Source organism: Lonchura striata, chromosome 19, assembly GCF_046129695.1.
Source record: "Lonchura striata isolate bLonStr1 chromosome 19, bLonStr1.mat, whole genome shotgun sequence".
In the NCBI taxonomy this organism is placed as follows: Eukaryota; Metazoa; Chordata; class Aves; order Passeriformes; family Estrildidae; genus Lonchura; species Lonchura striata.
In genome coordinates, this window is record NC_134621.1 from 4675928 (window position 1) to 4696135 (window position 20208).

General features: G+C 51.0%; 2 protein-coding genes across 4 annotated transcripts in view; both read right to left on the reverse strand.

The window, feature by feature from the left end:
* Positions 1-4903, reverse strand: part of LLGL2 (LLGL scribble cell polarity complex component 2) — a 32886-nt gene extending 27983 nt beyond the window's left edge. For both annotated transcript variants that reach the window (XM_021541656.3, XM_021541655.3), the window contains exon 1: positions 4822-4903. The gene's annotated coding sequence lies outside the window, so the exon portion shown is untranslated. The remainder of the gene's footprint in view (positions 1-4821) is intronic.
* Positions 4904-6440: 1537 nt separating this feature from the next.
* On the reverse strand, positions 6441-16293 carry TSEN54 (tRNA splicing endonuclease subunit 54). Of its 2 annotated transcripts, none has more exons than XM_021541653.2 (11): positions 16249-16293; positions 15912-16064; positions 14783-14846; positions 14559-14642; positions 13282-13380; positions 12275-12327; positions 11836-11934; positions 10102-10730; positions 9586-9646; positions 8782-8898; positions 6441-7688 (listed from the first exon to the last, which is right to left on the reverse strand). In XM_021541653.2, the coding sequence occupies exons 1-11, from the start codon at positions 16275-16277 to the stop codon at positions 7538-7540; spliced, it is 1539 nt and encodes a 512-aa protein (XP_021397328.2). In that variant the 5' UTR covers positions 16278-16293; the 3' UTR covers positions 6441-7537. The 2 variants fall into 2 exon arrangements, with proteins under 2 accessions (XP_021397328.2, XP_021397327.2); XM_021541652.2 differs by having other exon boundaries at positions 8776-8898.
* Between the last annotated feature and the right edge of the window lie 3915 nt (positions 16294-20208).

The following is a 20208-nucleotide window of genomic DNA, read 5'->3' on the forward strand; positions in this document are numbered from 1 at the left end:
AACTTGCTCGAATGTGTTATCCTAAAATATTAATGGCATCCTGAAGCATGCTGTTTGAGCCTGCTTATGCAAGAGCTCCAACAGTCACACTCCAGCCCACAACAACTTGTTCAACAGGCTAAGAAGTGTAGTAGTTCTCAACTGAGCAGTAACTCACTTGAAGAACCATCACCCTGAAGGGCTGAGAGGATCAGAGAAGGCAAACCACAAAAGTCACCTCTCACAGACTGATATACTTTGGTCAGTTTGTGACCAAAGAACCTTTGAGCATCACAGGATGGGAAAGGACGAGAGGACAAGCAGTTCTGAACAAAGGCAAAGAAGGAATAGCATCCACTGCAGCACAGGTTGTCCAAGAGTTATTATCACAAGTTTACAAGGCTCTTATCAAAGAGAATAATTTTGGTTTTAGTACAATAAGGAAGTATCTCTTCCAATTATAGAAATAGATTCCACAATCTGTATAATCTTATCTTCCAGATGCACATTTACATTTTAGCAGTTTAGTTTCTCTCCCACACACCTTTGGAGTCTTACATAAAACTCCAGCCCCAAGTGCTCTGCAGTTGTCTGCCAGTCAGCATTTACAACCATCTGGTAACAGTTGTGGCTACCAGTAGCCAGAGAGGAATTCTCCAGTAGCCTCTGAAGCTATGCCAGGTCTGCATGTATCTAATGTTCTTATTTTCCAGGGAAACAATTCTTTCGGCTTTCAAAGACAAGTCTTTTACCAGAAACTATGTGCAACATTCTCTTCTTTTAAGATGCATTGAGGGAAGCTGTCTAGAGGCAACAATAGCCCAAGGCTGAGCCAACCCAAGTTTTGCTGGTATTCAGGACATGGACACCTGACAGCAGAGCTCAGGGTGCCCCAACATCAAACTCCTGCTGCTTCCTTACCTGAATGCTCAGCTAAATATACAATAAAGTCGCCTTTTTCACCTCCTTGGATTAGATCCCGACACAAAGCAAAATCTCCTCACTATTCATGTGGAGAGGCAATGAAAGCATGAGTGGCAAGACAGTCCTGTTTCCAATCAGACACTAAGGAGCAGTTTAAGATCACAACCAGATTTCACTCTGTCCTCCTCACTCAGCTCCATTCATTTCAGACACCGTGAGATGTGGCATGTGAGCTCATATTCAACAGGAGGACAAATGCTCCTTCCCAGGAGCAGCATTAATTGTTCCTCAATTGCTGACTAGCAACTGCTGAGTGTCACCAATCCAGAGCTCCACGTTTTCCTTTGGCTTCCTTGCTTCTGCACACAGCAATGTATCTTGATGCCCATGCACAGCTTGCTGAGACACTCTCCATCATTTTCTCCATCAACTTGGCAAAGGCTGGCAGGGAACTACGCTGTGCAGAAATTTGTTGGACTTTTTCCTTACATCCTCTCATGAGAGTGGAATTTCCAGCCAAAATGCTGTAAGTCCCAATCACACAAGTTAATCCAGTCTAGCAAGAAGAGGAAACCCAGGTCAGAAGTTTTTATTACATAGACAGTATTAAGTGTGGATGCAGTCTCAAGTGAACCCCACAACAAAAACATACCCATAATAAGTTTATTTTGCTCACGTAGCAGATTTGCAAGGTACCATCTGTGTGCTTCCTTGGCAACCTTTACTCAGCTTGAACAGGTTTTCAATGGGATATAGTTCAAAAGCTTTCTTTTCAAAATGCCAGCAAGTATCTCAAGAACTCTTAAATCCTGCCTTGATTTAGGTTTCCTTCTCATTCCTTCCTCAGCACTCCTTCCTGCTTACAGGTCCTTAAAGAGAGAATATCTACCTATGCAGCTGATAACACTTTATCAACCCTGCTAAAATAAAAGAGGCCTTATCAAACAGCTTTGTTTGAACTCCAGGCAGTTGGTGCTGCTGAAACAAAAGGTCACTCCCATGGCCTTGTCTGAACCAGGTTCTCTCCTGCACCCAGGAGTTTGCCCTGTTGCTGTTACCAACACAGTCAACAGTGAGACAATAGAGGCTGGGTCAGCTGCACAGCAAAAAGCTCTTCCTTAGCACCAGCGATCTCACACCAACAGAACTGAGCAAAGTATCACTTAAACACCAGATTTATCACATTTTTCCATTACAGGTGCCATGACTCACTGTGAAAGGACAAATTTAAGAACAATTTTAGCTTGAAATCAATGAAACGAGCCTGAGCTATTCTTTAACTGTTCACCTCTACCACCCTGCTTGGCTGTGACACACTGTCAAGGCAGATACTCAAGAAAAGCACAAACCAAGCAGAACAGCTAAAGCAAGGGAAGGAGCAGTTGCAGTACACAGAGAGAAGTGTAAGACACCACCTCCTCTTCCCAGGAGAAGGAAGATGCTCTAACATTAATCTCAGTTTAATGAGACCATGCAGAGATCTCCTTTACACAACTGCTGAGCCACTGCTACCCCCTGCCACTTGCATTTTCATAAACAAGAGAGTGTTCAGGTGCACCTTGCATACAGTAGTCAGCAAGGAAAACCAAAAGATCCTTTAAAAGGAATTTACTTCAGTGAATCTGGAGAGACAGTGAAATGAACAACTGAACAGACTGTGGTAACACTATGTGCAAGTGGCTGCCCTCCTAAAACACAAACAATATTAAACAAACTATCAGACATCGATTCTCCAAGAAGCCTTTGAAAATAATTGAGAAGTAATCACACAACTCAGGCAAGTTCATGTACTGCCAACAGCCTTGTACTTGGAATTACCAGGAACCGCCCACCTGCAATGAATTTGGGAATTGTGCAAACCTTGTGTGTCATTAGGACTCCTATTGTGTTCTCCTTGTCATGGGGGCATGACAACACAAAGTTTCAAAATGCTACAGCAGAACAAAGTCTTTGCACTGAACAACATTATTGCCCATGATGCAAAACCTTTTGTAGGCTTTGCTAAGGAGCGTGAATCAAACAGAAAAGGGGCTTGTAACTTTGGAGCAGCACTTTACAAACAGTAGGTCAATGGAGCAAACCATGAAAGCATTTGCTTCATAAAGCAACATAAAGAGATCCAGCTTTGAGAAATGCGTATATGAGAACTGGAGTTTCCACACAATTTCTGCATAGAAACCAAACCAGTGCCTCCTTTGGTATTTTAAAGAAAAATTATTGTACTAGCAGTATCACATACTCTTATTGCCATGCAAGACATAGGTTTAAAACCTCCCTTGGTCTTTGACATTTCTCAAGCTTCTATTGTCAGCCAAGAAAAGCCACACCTCTTCCATAAGCAATTCCCAGGAATAATTATGTTACCATACCAAAGGCCACTGGAAGATAAAGGGCTCTCAACTGGTTTAACTCCTCCAGTACTTTTCTTTGGTCAGCTGTTATAGCAGATGCAATTTGTTCAAAACCAAATAAAAGACATTCCTCAGTACCATCCTATGAAGATGTTTGAGAACTCTTCTCCCTCTCCAATACCACAAACTATATAGAGCCCCTTGACAGGCTACAAGCAGCACTGAGCAGGATTAGGGACTGCTCACTACTGGCACAGATCATCCTCATCCTCTCCACGGGTCAGTCTACCCCGACAAGGAACGTGCCAGGATGCATGGAGGAGCCTTGGGACGTACCAGCACTTTGCATTCCACTTGCCAGAAGCAGCAACTTCCCGATTCAAAGTTAAGATCACCAGGCAGCTGCTCTGGGCACACAGCTTCAGCTGGGACTTGGTAAAGCCAGATATTCCAGTTGACTGAAGTGCTCTCAGATGACTACAAAGAGCAGCATTCCCCATCAAGTAAGACATGACAATGGACTTTTACTTCTACCATCTCAGTGGAGCTGTCCCCCTCTCCTGTCACACCAGCACAAGGTTTTGTGTCATTGGCTGCAGAAACACACACCCGGGAGTGTGATTCAACTGCTCTACACCATCAACAAAACTAAACACAAACAGGCAAAGCTTTCTCCAATACCAAGGTTAAGCCCCAGCTCCAGGAGGGGAGATACCAGCAAGAGCCTGTTCCCGTGGCACAATGAAGGGCAACCTGAGACAAAGGCTGAACAACTTCCTTCACCGTTTTATTACACCTGTTCGCTGCCTGCTGGAATCAACGTGCTCTTTCATTCAGCGAGTTCTCAACTTCGGGGAGGAGAAAGAAAAACCACTAGTAGTGACAAGATGCATTTAATACGGGCATAGGAAATAAAAAAGAGAGAAAATGCTAACAGAATATCCCACGGGACTCAGAGTCACTGCAGCTCTTGTCTTCTCCAAGACCCGCTGCTCGGAGCCAGCGGCAGCACTGGTGCTTGCGGGGCCGGGCTGCGAGCGGGGCACCGCTGCCCGCGGGACCGGGCGGGAGCGGCTCCCGCAGCCCCGCGGAGGCTCCGCGCGCCGGGAGCGGCCCCGGGCCGGTCCCGCTGCAGGGCCCGGCAGGAAGTCCCGGAGCGGCCACTGCCGCCACCTCCCCCGGGGAATCCCGGGATGCGGAGCTGCCGCGCTCCGGCCGTGCAGGCACAGCGCGGCGAGCCCGGGACCGGACGCAACAGCGAACAAAACGCCAGCAGCCCTCCGCTGCAAGTTCCACGGGGAGACACTGCCGGAGTCCCCGGGTGCGCCGGGGCTCCAGGTGTGGCCGGCCCGGCAGGGCGGAGAGCCGGGCACCGGCGGAGTGAACCCTCTCGGGGGAACCAGCGAGCACCTGCCGGCCCGGCCGCGCAGCCCAGCACGGGCGGGCATGGCGGGGCCGCCCCGGAGAGCTCCGCGGGGCCGTGCCGGCCGGACCCCGCGCCGGGACCCCTCCCGGGAGCGCCTCCCGCCTCCCGCCTCCCCGCGCGGCCCCAGCGAGCGGCGCTCACCTGCGGGGGCTGGGGCCGGGCCGCCCCGGCCGCGCTCCGCTCCGCGCCCGCTCCCCCTCAGCTGCGCGGCGGCCTCGCTCCGCGGGCACCTCCGGGCGGGGCGCGGCGGGGCGGGGCCGCCCCGTGGGCGGAGCCACGATATACAAACCGCGCGCGTGGGCGTGGCCTCGCATGCAAATAAGCCGCGGCTCTGCCTCCCTTTCGGCCAGCGCACTCATGAATAATTCAGCAGCGCGCTCGCTGTAGCCAATCAGGGAGCGGCACCGCGCGGCTCGGGGAGCGCGGGCAGCCGGCGCCGGGAAAAGGCCGGGAAAGGGCGGCGGGGAAAGCCGGGGCCGGGCTCCAGGGCCCTTCCTCCGGGCTCCAGCCCCGCGACGGAGCTCCCAGCTTTCACAGCCCTGCCTGCGAAAATAGGCAGACGTTGCAAAGAGTCGAAGCACTCGCTGGAGAGAGGAATACCAAGTCCCATTGCACCGCCCCGCAGCAGCCACCCTGCGTCCTGCTGCAGGGAACAGTAGATGGACAAGGAAGCTGTATTTATGTAAAGGGCAATGGCTAGGTGAAGGTCTGCCCTCTCTGCATCCATGCAAAAACTTGAAATTACCTCTGACAAGGGTCCAGTAACAGTATTTCACCCGCGTTTCCAAAAGTGATGTTTTTCAATTAAATATTTGGTTCTTTCATCTTCTTGCAATGAGCAGCTAATCTGCATCCCAGGCCAAAATGGAGCAGTGGTATCAGTCTGGATCATGCTCCTGTTCTGGGGTGGGTAAAGGCACCATCAGATGTTACAGTGCTGAGCAAGACAGCCACAGTTTCTCAATCCTCTCTGCAGTGGTTATTAAACTGTAATTGTCTTGTGCTGAATCAGGGAGTCTCTGCCCCAGTGAAACTCACTGGGTGGCTCTGGTAGACTTCATTGATACAATTCCACCTTGGCATAAAGAGATGAGACTGATTGAAATCAACAGGAGTGAGTTTGACCTAATTCCAGGACAAACTTGAGCTTTGTGGGTCAGGCTGCACTTCTCCTGGCTGCGCCTGTTCTTAGAAACTCCCTTGCCACTGCCTTTAATCTGTAAAACAGTCTGAGAGAATGCTGAGGGCAGCCGGGGCTGCCAACCCCGGCTTTAGCGAAAACTATCAGAGCCAAAGCCCTGCTGGAAGGAGGAAGAGGAAGGGGAGGGAGCGTGGGAGGAGCCGCCAGACCCCTCACCTCAGGAGAGCCCCGCCACTTCCAGCATCTGATAACTGGGGCGTGTGTGCGAAACAGGCGCTGGCAGCAGAGCCGCGGCACCCCGGGCTATGATACCTCTGAGCACGCAGGAGGAAGATGAACGAGGAAGAGGTGTGGAGTGCCGACAGGAACTGCACGCGGATGCAGGGACACCTCCGGGCTCTGAGTCACGCTGCCCTCCCCGGGGTCAGGGCAGCGGCTGCAGCCAAGCACGGCCGGCGTAGGAGCAGGGTTACCAGGGTTACGCAGCCACAGGGCTGCATGACCTTGAGCAGGCATTCACCAGCTGCTGCTTCTGCTCGGGTCCCAGTAGCCTCCACAGCCTCCCTCTGCATAATTTAACATTTCTAGGGTAATTAAGAAACGCACCAAGGAGCCTGCGTCGTTGGAAAAGGGTTTTTTTTATTGCTCAGCCTTCTCCACATGTCCAAAAGGAATTAAAAAAATACCAAATAAAACACATCTAAACCAGTTGCTATTACAGTTCTGAAAACTTTGATATCAAGCACAGCCATGCTTAGCTCACCTCCACCCACTGAGCAGACCTTCTGACACCTGGCACTTTTGGCATAGAGGCTAAAGCAAATTTGGTACCTAGATATGCTGGTGGAGACCAGATTGGAAAACTCATGAGGAATTTGGAGCCTTTTTCTTTACTCAGGGACCTCCCACGTGCAAGACAAATAACAAGGATCCACAGCCAGGAAAGAGGATGTTGGGCTGAAAGAGAGGGGCTGCAGCTCAGCCCTGGTGAGACTGCCAGATGCAGTGTGCTCATAGTGGTGGTCAAGTTTTAGCACGGCTTAACACTGGGTGGCCAAAATGAAGCTCAGGAGGCCAAGCTGCCATCTGCAATGCTCTGGGACTTTCTGTGGCCTCTGGCTCGTGAAACTGTGTTCAAGGCACAGTTTCCTGCTCTTGAGTGTCTGGACACTTTCCTCCAGGTGACTGAATTTATGGCTGTGCCTTTTTCAGACCAGACTCTGATCTGATGGTCGTTGACACAGCTGAATGACAGAGGCTCAGGCCACCAGCACTGATCAGCTTATTCTGTCCCTGATTTACCTCAGTGACACTCCAACCACTCCACTGATATAGCACAGTGGTTTACTTGTGACAAAAGGATCACCAGCAAAGTGTTTTCTAATGGTCCACAGTCAGCAAAAAATTACTCAGGAAAGCAGGCTGGTGGTCCATGAGGTGAGAAAGCCGGAGAGCCAGTGGTTTCAAGAACAAAGCAGTGTGTACTCCAGCCCAGAAAAGCCCAGCTAAGCCAAACAGACTTGTACGCTGTAAATTAACCATTATGCCTGAGCCATCTGTGTGGGTGAAGTCTGTAACAGCCAATAAAGTGGCCAACTTCCCAAAGTTCCAGTTATCCCAGGCTCTGTTTTCTGTAATATTTCATTAATCAGGAAAACAGCTCCTGAGTAAAGCTCTTCCTTTTATCCCATCCCATTTCTCCAAGTGATAGCAACTTCAGTGATTAATATCAACAGGCAGCTTGAACTCCTTCAGTGAATAGAAGGTGATTTCTCCATGATCCACCAGTGCAAAGACCAACGGGACATCCCCACTCAGATACGTCACCTGCTTCAAAGCCCGCAGGGAGGGGATCTGCTCATCAAAGCTACAGAGAGAAAAAAACATCCTGTTTGTTCTCCAAGCAAGAGGAACACAGAGGCAAAGCTGTCCTGGCCAGCCATCACAACAGCTCCCTTTGGCCTGAGGAGCTGGTGGTGATTCTCCTCATCCACTGCAGTCCGAGCAAAAAGCTGCCAGCCCTGAGAGTGAGTATCCAGTATGCCAGGAACTGGGAGCTGTTGAATCCTTTGCCAAAAACAAGGATAACTGCACACTGCTCCACGCTGTGCCCACTAGATACGGGTCACAGTGATATTGGCAAATGGTCAATCCACTGCAATCTTAATATCTTTGTGCTGGAAAGCTCTTTAGGTTGCTGAGATCAACATCTGACCTGCTTTCTCCCTCCTTTTAATTCTGCAGAGTATGTTAGCTCATCAAGGAAAATATTTATGCAACAAGGATCATCCTATTGGTTCATGACATACCTTGGTAAAACTGCATTACCACCTTCCTTGCTCTGTCTACTACAGCTGCAGAGAGCAGAGGGACAGTTTCAGTAAAGTAAAATGAGAAAAGGCAGAAACTGAACTTTGTACCTAGCTATGGAGTTTAAGTACCAGGTCCTGGATCCAGCAAGAAAGGGGACACCTACCCTCTGTTCTTGGTGATTTTAACATTACACTTGACAAAGATCAAAATGCTGAACCCATGGCTCAGAGCCTGTAGTAAGTTCTGCAGAAATTCTCTACAGAAATCCACAGTGAATCTGCACCGACTGAGGATTCAGCTCCCATAGCGCTGGGTTCTACCTGAATTTCACAAGCATTGCATAAAAGCTGTGGCTTCTTTCTCCTGACTCCCAGCGATACTCAGACATACTCAGAGCAGCAACCAGATGACCAAACAGTGTGGGTTGAATGCAAGGGCAGGGGGAAGGGGGGGAAACTGCCACAGACACCAACAAAGCAGGAGGAACTGAAAGAAAAAAAAAAATCCTGTGCGGGCAGGACCACCCTCAAATGAGACACTCTGATGATCTGTAAAGCTCACAAGATGCTGGGTCATTTACAGATCATTAGCACTTCTTTTCCACAACAACTGCAAAGTTTCAGAAACAGCACAAGACTCACTGGTACCTCCGAACACACATCCTGACATGGGGCTTCCCAGGGTTTGTCTTCTTAAATTTGGACACTGCGTCTGCTTGATACACGTTGAAGTCTATCTTCATGGCCTCTGGGTCCTCCTGCAGCCTGCAGGGGAACACACCCACACAGGTACGGGATTGAAACACTGCAGAGTATGAGTACAGCAGAGAAAAGAGAGAGCAAAAACTCCCTTCATTTTGGGTCTAGTTCTGACTAGTTTGGGTCTCCTGAAAGGCTTCACTCCTCAAAAGACTGAATTACTCCCTGCAACTGAATTACTTTCCAGAGCTTTCCTGTAGTCAGACCAGAGCAAGATCGTGGCTCACATCTACCCCACGCCCTCACAAGAAGCAGCACTAACAAAGTCAAGAGCAAAGCACTGCAGGGACTGCACACAAGCACCACACAGACTCTGAGGCAGAAGCAGAACCCCAAGTCCCAAAGCCAAGGTTTTGTAACCACTGAAGCAGGGATGGCAGCACATTCCAAGGATGAGGCACAGGTGAAACCCTATAAAACCTCTGGCTCTGCAGAGGGAAGGGCAGGATAAGATGCTGTTTTAATTGGCCTAGAAAGCCCTGGCTCTGTTGCTGCAGGACCTGGTATTCATGGAAATGTCACCCCCTCACTAGAGATGCTAGGGGGTCATGGAGCAGGGCTCTCTTGGCACCCTGGATATGTGTGGCAGCTCCTAAACTGCTGCTGGGAGCACCTCACAGACCTCACAAGCAGGGACAGTCCCAAGACACTCCTGCTCCCCAACAGCTCCAAGCTGACTGGCTGGATACTAACCGGGAGGCTCCATCCAGGATGTGGGAGGGCTGCAGCACACTGATCTGCTGGAGGAGCGCAGCTGGAGGGAGAAGGAACGAGAAAGGATCAGACCAGCAATTTCCCTCCCAGGGCACTCCAAGCACTCCACACCACCCACGAGCCTTCCTCCTCTGACAATGGTTGGCAGCTCCACAGTCACCACTGGCTACTTCAAAGACCTCAACTTCCTCATCTCCTCCCAGCACACAGCCCAGACACTCTGCAGTTGCTTTGCACCCTGACTGCACATGCCTAAAAGCCCAGCAGGAAGGACTGCAATACAGCAGGACATGGGGAACGGATTAGAAGCCCTCCCAAGGCCCTGTTTATCCTGGCACTTGAGTGGGTTATAGAAAGATTCTCCTGCTCAAAATACTGTCCCCAAAACTGATGTTCAGCTTCAACATGTCATCCCTTTTGCTGCTGCATACCAAGCACTCTTTCTCAGAGCTGGGGGGGAGAGAATGGTCCCTGTCAAGTTCCCAGAGCCACTACCTGGCGAGGTCACTTCTTCTGGCCACAGCAGCGGTGTGACAGCTTGGTCCCAGAGGTGTGCTGGTCGCTTCCAAACCCTCTGCTGTCTCCTCTGCTCCAAGAGGGCTTTGTACTCCTGCCAGTTGGAGCAGTGCCTCACCTCCTGGTCGGCATTGACACTGCTCTTGTACCTGCTCTCCCTCTCCCGCTGCTTCCTCTCCTTCCGTGACAGCTTCTCCTGTTTCTGGTTGATCTGTGTGCACCAGGAAGCTGCGTCCACCTCCCTGCCTGGCACATTCTCTGGCAGGAGCCTGCTGTCAGGGGAGGGCAGATGTGTGCACAGCTGGTCTGAGGCCATGTTGGGAAAGGTGATGGTGGTAAAATCCCAGCGAGGTGCATGGGTGCCAGTGCTGCTCTCCTCTCTCTTCTCAGCCTGCCTGCTGGAGGAGCTCAGAGAGTCCTTTTGTCCTGTATCAAGAGGAACTGGCATTGACTCCCCCTCTGCACTGCCAGCATCTGATTCCTTTGGCTGCACTGACAAGGGCTTTTCATCCATGGGAATGGAGTCTCCATAGTAGTTTCCATCTTTGCTGGAGGTCCCTCCAGCTTCTGAAAGGTCCTCATATACTTTATGTTTCTTCTCATGCAACCTAAAGACAAAGGAACAGTAAAAAATTCAGGAGAGCATGTGATAGAGCTTGCTTTCCTTTAAATTCTGCTTGCTCCCCGCTAACAGGAAGAAGGCAGTCTGCCAAGCCTGAAGGACAGCAAAGGTGGCAGGAACCCCCAGATAGGTCTGCAAACCCTTCACAACAACCTCCTTGTTTGAGACAAATGAGAAAATAAAAAGCAGGCCAAAACTAAACAGTGAATTGCCAAAGGCAGATTAAACTTCTGGGAAGTCATGCACAAGGTTTGACTTCAACGCCCAAGAGAATCTCAGCCTTGATTTGTATAGACAATGCTCCCAACCTGCCACACCAGGTCCACACCCTAGACACTGACCCAAACACCTCCATGCAAACACTATGGACTTCAGCCAAAGCAGCACAGACCAGGCAGAAACCTGCCTGCCAGCACCTCTTATTCGTGTGAGATTCAGACCCTGATTCCAGAGAAGATGGGGCAGTTCTTAGACCAGCAGTTTAATCTCCCAGTTCCTACAATCCCACAACTTCTTAGGCATTGATTCACTGTCAGCAGAGACTCTCCAGCCTCGTCCTCCCCGTTTCTGAAAGGCTGACGCCACCTCCTGGGAACTGTCAGAATTATGAGAAGAATTACTCATTGTCAGGTTGTGGTGATGTTTTGGACATGTGCAAGCCCTAGGACACAACTCTGCTCTCTGCTGCTGAGTCTTGGCAGGTAAGTTGGACTGAAGAGGTGGATAAATGCAAGATGTGCACTGTGGTAGCTGTGCTTCTGCTAAAAAAAAAAAAGAGTAGAGGAAGCACCTGACACGTGTTCCTTTTGCACTGGCCTCTCCACCCTTCTCTTGTGACATCTCAGCACCACGGGTGGAAGACTTGGGGACAACTTTCCCCTCTTAGCCCTGGCATGACACACACATGTGACAAAACGGAATACTGCAAAGCGTTCGGGAAAAGTGCTGCACTGCCTGGGGACAGCCAAGAGCAACGGTGCCAGACAAGGTCACCCCCAGCAGGAGGGCCTGGGGACACTGCAGCAAAGCAGCTGTTCCTGAGCCAGTATGGCCTGAAGGGGGTGGGAGAAGGCTTTGGGCTACATCCTTACCAGGGGCTGGAACTTCTCCTCCTCTTGCGATGGTGCTTCCCAGAGCTCTTGCAGTGACTTTCCAAGTTCAGCTGCCTCTCGTAGGGAGATGGGACAGTGCTGGAAGGAGAGACCAACACAGAGGTTAAGAGCAGGGTGATGTAGAGGAACTACCCTCTGCTCAGCCCCCAGGATACAGCAACCAAAGACAGAGAAAATGGCAAAGTGTGCCTAGGATGGCCCTCAGTTCATGCCCCATTTCATGTTCCAAATCACCTCCTCAGGAGGGAGGAGCAAGGAAGGGTAGAGTGCCACTTTTAGTCTTTAATCCTCTCAAGAGGTGGAATACAGGGCCAAAATCCTCTTCTCTGGTCCCACTCCCTGGGGCCAGGCAGTGGGTATAGAGGGTCTCAGGGTCTTCAGGAAGGAGAATGTAGCACGGGAAGGAAAAATTGGTTACCTGGGGTCAAATCTCAGTACAATATAACCCAGTTGCTTCAAGTGGCTGAACACCTTAGAGCAAAGGAAAGCAAGAAGATTAAATGACAGCTCTAAACACAAACAATTTACCACTATGACTGAGTGATGTCCTGGGGTTACTTTATGATGCTCATATCCCCATTCACCTCTTCAGCCCAGAAATAAGTTTTGCACCTTTAAGATTGGTTATGAGTGCAAAGGTGGGGGAAGAAGAAGCATGCAGTTTGTTTTCAGAAACTGCACTCACTCCTCCAAATTCCAGCTCCTGGACTGTGCTGTCTGCAGACAGACAGATGGTGGGACAGAGCTCTCCTTTGCTTTCAGTTAGTTTTTCACTAGCTGAGGCAGAAAAGTTCCCTGGACTGTGGTTTTTCTTTTGACCTGTTTCATCTTCTCTGGGCTGAACACCCAAAGGAGCACTGGCAGCTCACAACTGGCCCACTGGGCCAGGCCTGGGCCATGGCATTTCCAGCACCAGAGGGACTGATCAGAGACTGAGTGAGCCAAGCTATAACCCACGAAGGGGTCCCACAAAGGGGACTTTCTAGTCCTCTCTTTTGGAGCAGCAAGAGGTTTTATTGCTTAATGTATTTCATTTTCTTGTGCTGGTGAATGCTTTGCCTGTTAAATAAACAATTTTTTCTACTTTTCTCCAAGGAAATCTTTTTCCCAAACCAGTTGTGGGAGGGGCTGCTTGAATTTGCTTTCTAGAGGAAAACTATTTAGAGGTTTTTCTCCCAAAATTGCCCTAAACCAGGACAATGAACACACTGTGGCACTGGCAGAGGAGAAAATGCCAGGCTCAGGACCCACAGCAAAGGTGGGGAAATGGGAACTGAACACCTGGAAGAAGGTGAGTGGGAACAACTGAGGATGAATTCCGTCCCCGATCATCCTACCCTGCTTCCAGCCACTGGAAGAGCTTGTGTGGCAGAGGCTGGGCTTCCTGCCTTCATCCTCCTCCAACAGCTGGAGGTCCCAACACACCTGGTAATGTGACAGGCTCATTGCCTCCTGGCACAACAGGGTCTCGTAGGCTTCCTGGATTGACAGGGCCACATCTCTGTAAAAGAGCTGGACAGAGCCCTGCAGGGCAAAAGCTTGGTGTGAGACACAGGAACAAATCTATGCAAGCTCACACCCTGTCCTTTCCCACTGGTCCTAACAGCTGGGTGGTCCCAGCACCCTCCCTGACATGATATCCACCTCTCCCCATGTGCCACCTGGACTACTTACAGTCCCTTTCCCATACCCAGTTCCCCCATACCCTGGGTTTGATCAGCCAGGTAAGAATTTCCCACCCACAGCTCTCAGCTCCTGCTCCAGCATCTGTTCAGAGGATGCAGCTGGGAGCAAAATGCCCAGCTGCTAAAATAACCACTGCTTGGAGAGATAAATTAACTTTGATGATCTGAGTGATTCAGGATACAGCCCAACAACAAAAGCACTTATGACCAGCACAACTGAGAACTGGAGCAGAGGAATGAATGGCAGTTTCAGGTGGCATCAATTGGTGCCTCCTCAGAAGTATTTACTTCCTTTACAGACACAGAGATCCCATAGATAACTTTCCCAGGGAATAGCAAATGACCTCCAGGAGGCTGTTTTATGCTACACCTCTTTTTCCTCCTTTTTATATTTTTAAACGGTGTTTACTCATAAAGAAAACAAAACCCTAGAAACCTTTTCCATGCCATAGGCTGAAGGTATCTCACTGACCTTTTCTGCTTTTGGGGGCATTTTGTACTCAGCATCTGACTGATTTTTATTGCCATCAATTTGTTTACAAACTATTTATCAGAATGCCTGGGGTAAAAAAGCCCCATCTTTGCTGCCAAGATTTAAGAGATGGCATCAGACACTCACAATCTGTTTTGCTAAGGGATAAAAGTTCCCTTTAGATCAATGCACCAATTCTGGAAAGACCAAAAAAACCCCTCTCTACAGCAAAGAAATCCAGCTGAGCCTTATGCTGCATTTCTGCAAGCAGAGGAGCACTGAACACAATGTGGTCTCACTAGTCTGTCTGCCACAATTAAATTTATTTCTGCCATACATACTGGGAAGAAATCCCAATCAGCAGCCCCAAAGGTCTCTGCTTAAGATCAATGAGCTGGCCACAGATCCAACTAACACACTCGGTCAGTGACACAGGGGCTGCCTCAGAGTACGGAACCCATAGCCTGGTGACAAACAGGTCCATCAGCAACACACTAAAAGAGACAATTCCTTGTGAACCAGGTGTTATGCCTCATCCTACTTACACACTCCAGCAGGTACAGAGCTTCCTCGGGCAGCAGACATTGTTTGCCTCGTTCCGAGAACCCCATGGTGTGCCAGAACTTTCCCTGGAACAGGAGCACAAATCCCTGATGGGTTCTGGCTGTTCCCTAATGACAGCCAGGCTCCCTCCCTTTGCAAGAAGCAAATTAAAGAATCTGTGAGGCAGCAGGAGATGATGGCACTGAGCACACTCTGTAGCACTCACCGCAGGGGACTTCAGCTCCACAATGCCCTGCTCCGGTTTCCACTCAGCCTTCACCAGATTCCCCCTGAGAAGAATAAAGATTAGTTTGTTAACCCTGAGAAGGTTAAAGACTGAGGTTTGTTAACCCTGAGTAGGTTAAAGATTAGTTTGTTACTGTTAGTGTGGTCTACAGTCAGCTGCTGGTGTAGCAACACAAAACAAGCTCAGGAAGGTGTCAAAAAGGCAGGTTTCCAGGTGGCATTTTTACAAGGCTTTAGAAAGCCATCATCCTCTGGGTCTAGCAGCACACTTTATCATCACCAGCCAGTTAAAAGTGTCTTCAGTCAGCACCACAGAGACATGTCCACAGGCTACAGCAGCTTGCTGGAGATGCACAGCCTAAGCCAGGATATGTGGATATTGAGGAACTAACACAGGTTGCCCAGAGCAGCTGTGGCTGCCACATTGCTGTAAGTGTTCACAGCCAGGTTGGATGGGGCTCTGAGCAGTGGAAAGTGTCCTTGCCTATAGCAGGGAGTCCAATGGGGTGATCTTTAAGGTCCTTTCCAACCCAAACCATTCTGCGATTCTGTGTCATACAATTACTCGGTTGCTGCCAAGACATCCTCAAATCACTGTACCCCACCCATGGGAACTCACAGGGAAAAGTTAATAGTTGCAGGCCAAGCAGAGAAGGTGTACATTGAGAGGTGTGAATGTCTCCCAAGTGATAAGCACCAAAGTCTGGCAGCACTGTTGAACCCACCAAAACTGATAAACCAGGGACACTGACACCTGGTCAAATCTGCACAAGGCCACACAGGAGCATCAACAAGACACTCTGTAACTTGGATCATGCCCAAGGCGGCAGTGGCTCATACCTGCAAAGGTTACAGGATTATAGACGCACCTATAAAAACCAAGAGCCCTGTGAGGGACTTTCTGAAGCCACAGGTGTGCCACCATGTCCCTGCGCTCCTTCGGGGGCAGCCAGGCTGGTCGCACGGGCACTGAGTGGAGGAGAGCTGCGGGCGGCTTTACTGCGCTGACCAACACCTCCTGCTACCACATCTCGCTCCCACCCGTGACCCCGAGCTGCGCTCTGCCCGCACGGGGCAAAGCCATTCCCAGCTCCCAGGGATGGACTTACGGCCGCTCCGGGCGCTCCTCGCAGAGCAGCCGCCACTGCTCCTCGCAGCAGCGCCGCAGCCTCTCGGCCTGCCGGGCCGAGCCGTCGGGGAGCGAATCCTTCTGCCCGCGGGGGCTCCGCGGGGCCTGGCGAGCCTCGGGCTGCTCCGCCGTGCTGCGGGCGACAGCGGCGTGCTGAGGGGCGGCAGAGCGGACCGCGGCTCCCCCGGTACCGCCCTGGCGCCCGCATGGGTTCCGGTACTGCCTCCCCCATCCGCGATGCGCGGGCTCCCCGGGTGCTCCCGCGCCCTCCCGCAGCTCCGGTTCCCCGCCCCGCTTTCCCCTCCCGCCCGCCCCACCTGAGGCGGCGGGCCCCGCCGGCCTCCATGGGCACGCGCCGGGCCAGCGTCCTTCCGCCGCCGCGCGCGAGCGCCGCCCGGCGGGGCCGCGCCGCTAGCGCGCCCCCTGGCGGCCCGGAGGACCGGGCACCGGCAGGGAGCGGGGGGAAAAACAAACAGCTAAATTATTGCTAATTAATATTAGGTCCAGACTCGGATATCTGCTCTGTCCGCGGTTTCTGGGGAGAAGTGCAGCACCTGGAACACCCGTCCTTCCCTTCTTTCCCCCAACCATGCTGTCACAGGACCTTCTATCACGTTTTCCCCCTCCTCACTGCATTTTGCCCTTTCTTAAATACATTTCCCCAAAGAAAAACATTCTTAATTAATAAATTCTTAGTAATTATAATATAAATAATTCTTAAATTCTCACCAATTCTTAAAATCTTATCAATTCAATAAATTCTTCAGTACATTTCCCTAGCATCACTGACAGGCTGTGCCCTGCCATGGGTGTTGGAAGCACATGGGACCAGCCAGACCAGTCTGGAAGTGGCTGTGTCCTGCCCACTGGGGCAGGAGGATTGTCCCTTCAGTGGTGTCACTATTTCTCCTGGCTCAGGCTCCAGCAGTGGCTGGTGCCTTTGCTGGAGTGTGCAGCGATCCAGCGGGGCCTCACACCTCTGCCAGCATGGCTGGACTGGCTGCCAGGGAAGGCATGGACAGATCTGATGGGGAAACGCACCAAAAGTTCAAGTTTCACCTCAAACCCGTCTCCTGTTGCTGTGGGATATCTCACAGGAGGCACTGAGCCTCAAGTAGGAAAAACACAGCTTTTCTCCCCACTAGAATCCCTGGTTCCAGCTATGGTTTCCCAATAAAAGCCCTTTGAAAAGATGCCAACAAAAGGAGATGAATGTAAAAACCATTCCCTTCCATTTTCCATTTTAAATCATTGCAAATATTTAATTTTCGCTTCCGGCCTCATTATTTCCTCTCCCTGAATTGAGCCTTCACCTTGTGAGGGGGTCAAGTGATTTTGGCCAGCAGTGCCTCTCCATGGCACACGAGGAGACAAGGACCCCCCACCGAAGTTGTCCCCACCTCAAACTTGTGCTGCCCTGATAGACCCAAGGGAGCCCTACAAACTGACATCAGGAACCTGGACTGCTGAGTTTTCTTTCCCAGGGAAAATGGAAAAAGGATGTGCCCAGGGGCCCCTGGCCCTGGGCCCCTGGCCCTGACTGCAAAAAATCCTTATATCGAAGGATGGACCCCACACCGAAGTTGTCCCCACCTCAAACTTGTGCTGCCCTGATAGACCCAAGGGAGCCCTACAAACTGACATCAGGAACCTGGACTGCTGAGTTTTCTTTCCCAGGGAAAATGGAAAAAGGATGTGCCCAGGGGCCCCTGGCCCTGACTGCAAAAAATCCTTATATCGAAGGTTGGAACCCACACCGAAGTTGTCCCCACCTCAAACTTGTGCTGCCCTGATAGACCCAAGGGAGCCCTACAAACTGACATCAGGAACCTGGACTGCTGAGTTTTCTTTCCCAGGGAAAATGGAAAAAGGATGTGCCCAGGGGCCCCTGGCCCTGGGCCCCTGTCCCTGACTGGAAAAAATCCTTATATCGAAGGATGGACCCCACACCGAAGATGTCCCCACCTCAAACTTGTGCTGCCCTGATAGACCCAAGGGAGCCCTACAAACTGACATCAGGAACCTGGACTGCTGAGTTTTCTTTCCCAGGGAAAATGGAAAAAGGATGTGCCCAGGGGCCCCTGGCGCTGACTCCAAAAAATCCTTATATTGAAGGATGGAACCCACACCGAAGTTGTCCCCACCTCAAACTTGTGCTGCCCTGATAGACCCAAGGAAGCCCTACAAACTGACATCAGGAACCTGGACTGCTGAGTTTTCTTTCCCAGGGAAAATGGAAAAAGGATGTGCACAGGGGCCCCTGGCCCTGACTGCAAAAAATCCTTATATCGAAGGATGGACCCCACACCGAAGTTGTCCCCACCTCAAACTTGTGCTGCCCTGATAGACCCAAGAGAGCCCTACAAACTGACATCAGGAACCTAAACTGCTGAGTTTTCTTTCCCAGGGAAAATGGAAAAAGGATGTGCCCAGGGGCCCCTGGCCCTGACTGCAAAGAATCCTTATATCGAAGGATGGACCCCACACCGAAGATGTCCCCACCTCAAACTTGTGCTGCCCTGATAGACCCAAGGGAGCCCTACAAACTGACATCAGGAACCTAAACTGCTGAGTTTTCTTTCCCAGGGAAAATGGAAAAAGGATGTGCCCAGGGGCCCCTGGCCCTGACTGCAAAAAATCCTTATATCGAAGGATGGACCCCACACCGAAGTTGTCCCCACCTCAAACTTGTGCTGCCCTGATAGACCCAAGGGAGCCCTACAAACTGACATCAGGAACCTGGACTGCTGAGTTTTCTTTCCCAGGGAAAATGGAAAAAGGATGTGCCCAGGGGCCCCTGGCCCTGGGCCCCTGGCCCTGACTGCAAAAAATCCTTATATCGAAGGATGGACCCCACACCGAAGTTGTCCCCACCTCAAACTTGTGCTGCCCTGATAGACCCAAGGGAGCCCTACAAACTGACATCAGGAACCTGGACTGCTGAGTTTTCTTTCCCAGGGAAAATGGAAAAAGGATGTGCCCAGGGGCCCCTGGCCCTGGGCTGGGGCATCACTACAAAAAATCCTTATATCGAAGGATGGACCCCACACCGAAGTTGTCCCCACCTCAAACTTGGGCTGCCCTGATAGACCCAAGGGAGCCCTACAAACTGACATCAGGAACCTGGACTGCTGAGTTTTCTTTCCCAGGGAAAATGGAAAAAGGATGTGCCCAGGGGCCCCTGGCGCTGACTCCAAAAAATCCTTATATCGAAGGATGGAACCCACACCGAAGTTGTCCCCACCTCAAACTTGTGCTGCCCTGATACACCCAAGGGAGCCCTACAAACTGACATCAGGAACCTGGACTGCTGAGTTTTCTTTCCCAGGGAAAATGGAAAAAGGATGTGCCCAGGGGCCCCTGGCCCTGGGCCCCTGTCCCTGACTGGAAAAAATCCTTATATCGAAGGATGGACCCCACACCGAAGATGTCCCCACCTCAAACTTGTGCTGCCCTGATAGACCCAAGGGAGCCCTACAAACTGACATCAGGAACCTGGACTGCTGAGTTTTCTTTCCCAGGGAAAATGGAAAAAGGATGTGCCCAGGGGCCCCTGGCGCTGACTCCAAAAAATCCTTATATTGAAGGATGGAACCCACACCGAAGTTGTCCCCACCTCAAACTTGTGCTGCCCTGATAGACCCAAGGAAGCCCTACAAACTGACATCAGGAACCTGGACTGCTGAGTTTTCTTTCCCAGGGAAAATGGAAAAAGGATGTGCACAGGGGCCCCTGGCCCTGACTGCAAAAAATCCTTATATCGAAGGATGGACCCCACACCGAAGTTGTCCCCACCTCAAACTTGTGCTGCCCTGATAGACCCAAGAGAGCCCTACAAACTGACATCAGGAACCTAAACTGCTGAGTTTTCTTTCCCAGGGAAAATGGAAAAAGGATGTGCCCAGGGGCCCCTGGCCCTGACTGCAAAGAATCCTTATATCGAAGGATGGACCCCACACCGAAGATGTCCCCACCTCAAACTTGTGCTGCCCTGATAGACCCAAGGGAGCCCTACAAACTGACATCAGGAACCTAAACTGCTGAGTTTTCTTTCCCAGGGAAAATGGAAAAAGGATGTGCCCAGGGGCCCCTGGCCCTGACTGCAAAAAATCCTTATATCGAAGGATGGACCCCACACCGAAGTTGTCCCCACCTCAAACTTGTGCTGCCCTGATAGACCCAAGGGAGCCCTACAAACTGACATCAGGAACCGGGACTGCTGAGTTTTCTTTCCCAGGGAAAATGGAAAAAGGATGTGCCCAGGGGCCCCTGGCCCT

Excerpts from the sequence above, each read along its gene's own strand:
- TSEN54 (XM_021541652.2), bottom strand. The coding sequence starts at position 16,277 with ATGGAGGCCGGCGGGGCCCGCCGCCTCAG. Across the intron at positions 10,731-11,835 it reads AGGAGAAGTTCCAGCCCCTG|GTTGCATGAGAAGAAACATA; the intron begins GTAAGGATGTAG and ends CTTTGTCTTTAG. Across the intron at positions 7,689-8,775 it reads ATGTGTGTTCGGAGGTACCA|CTTTGATGAGCAGATCCCCT; the intron begins GTGAGTCTTGTG and ends TTCTCTCTGTAG.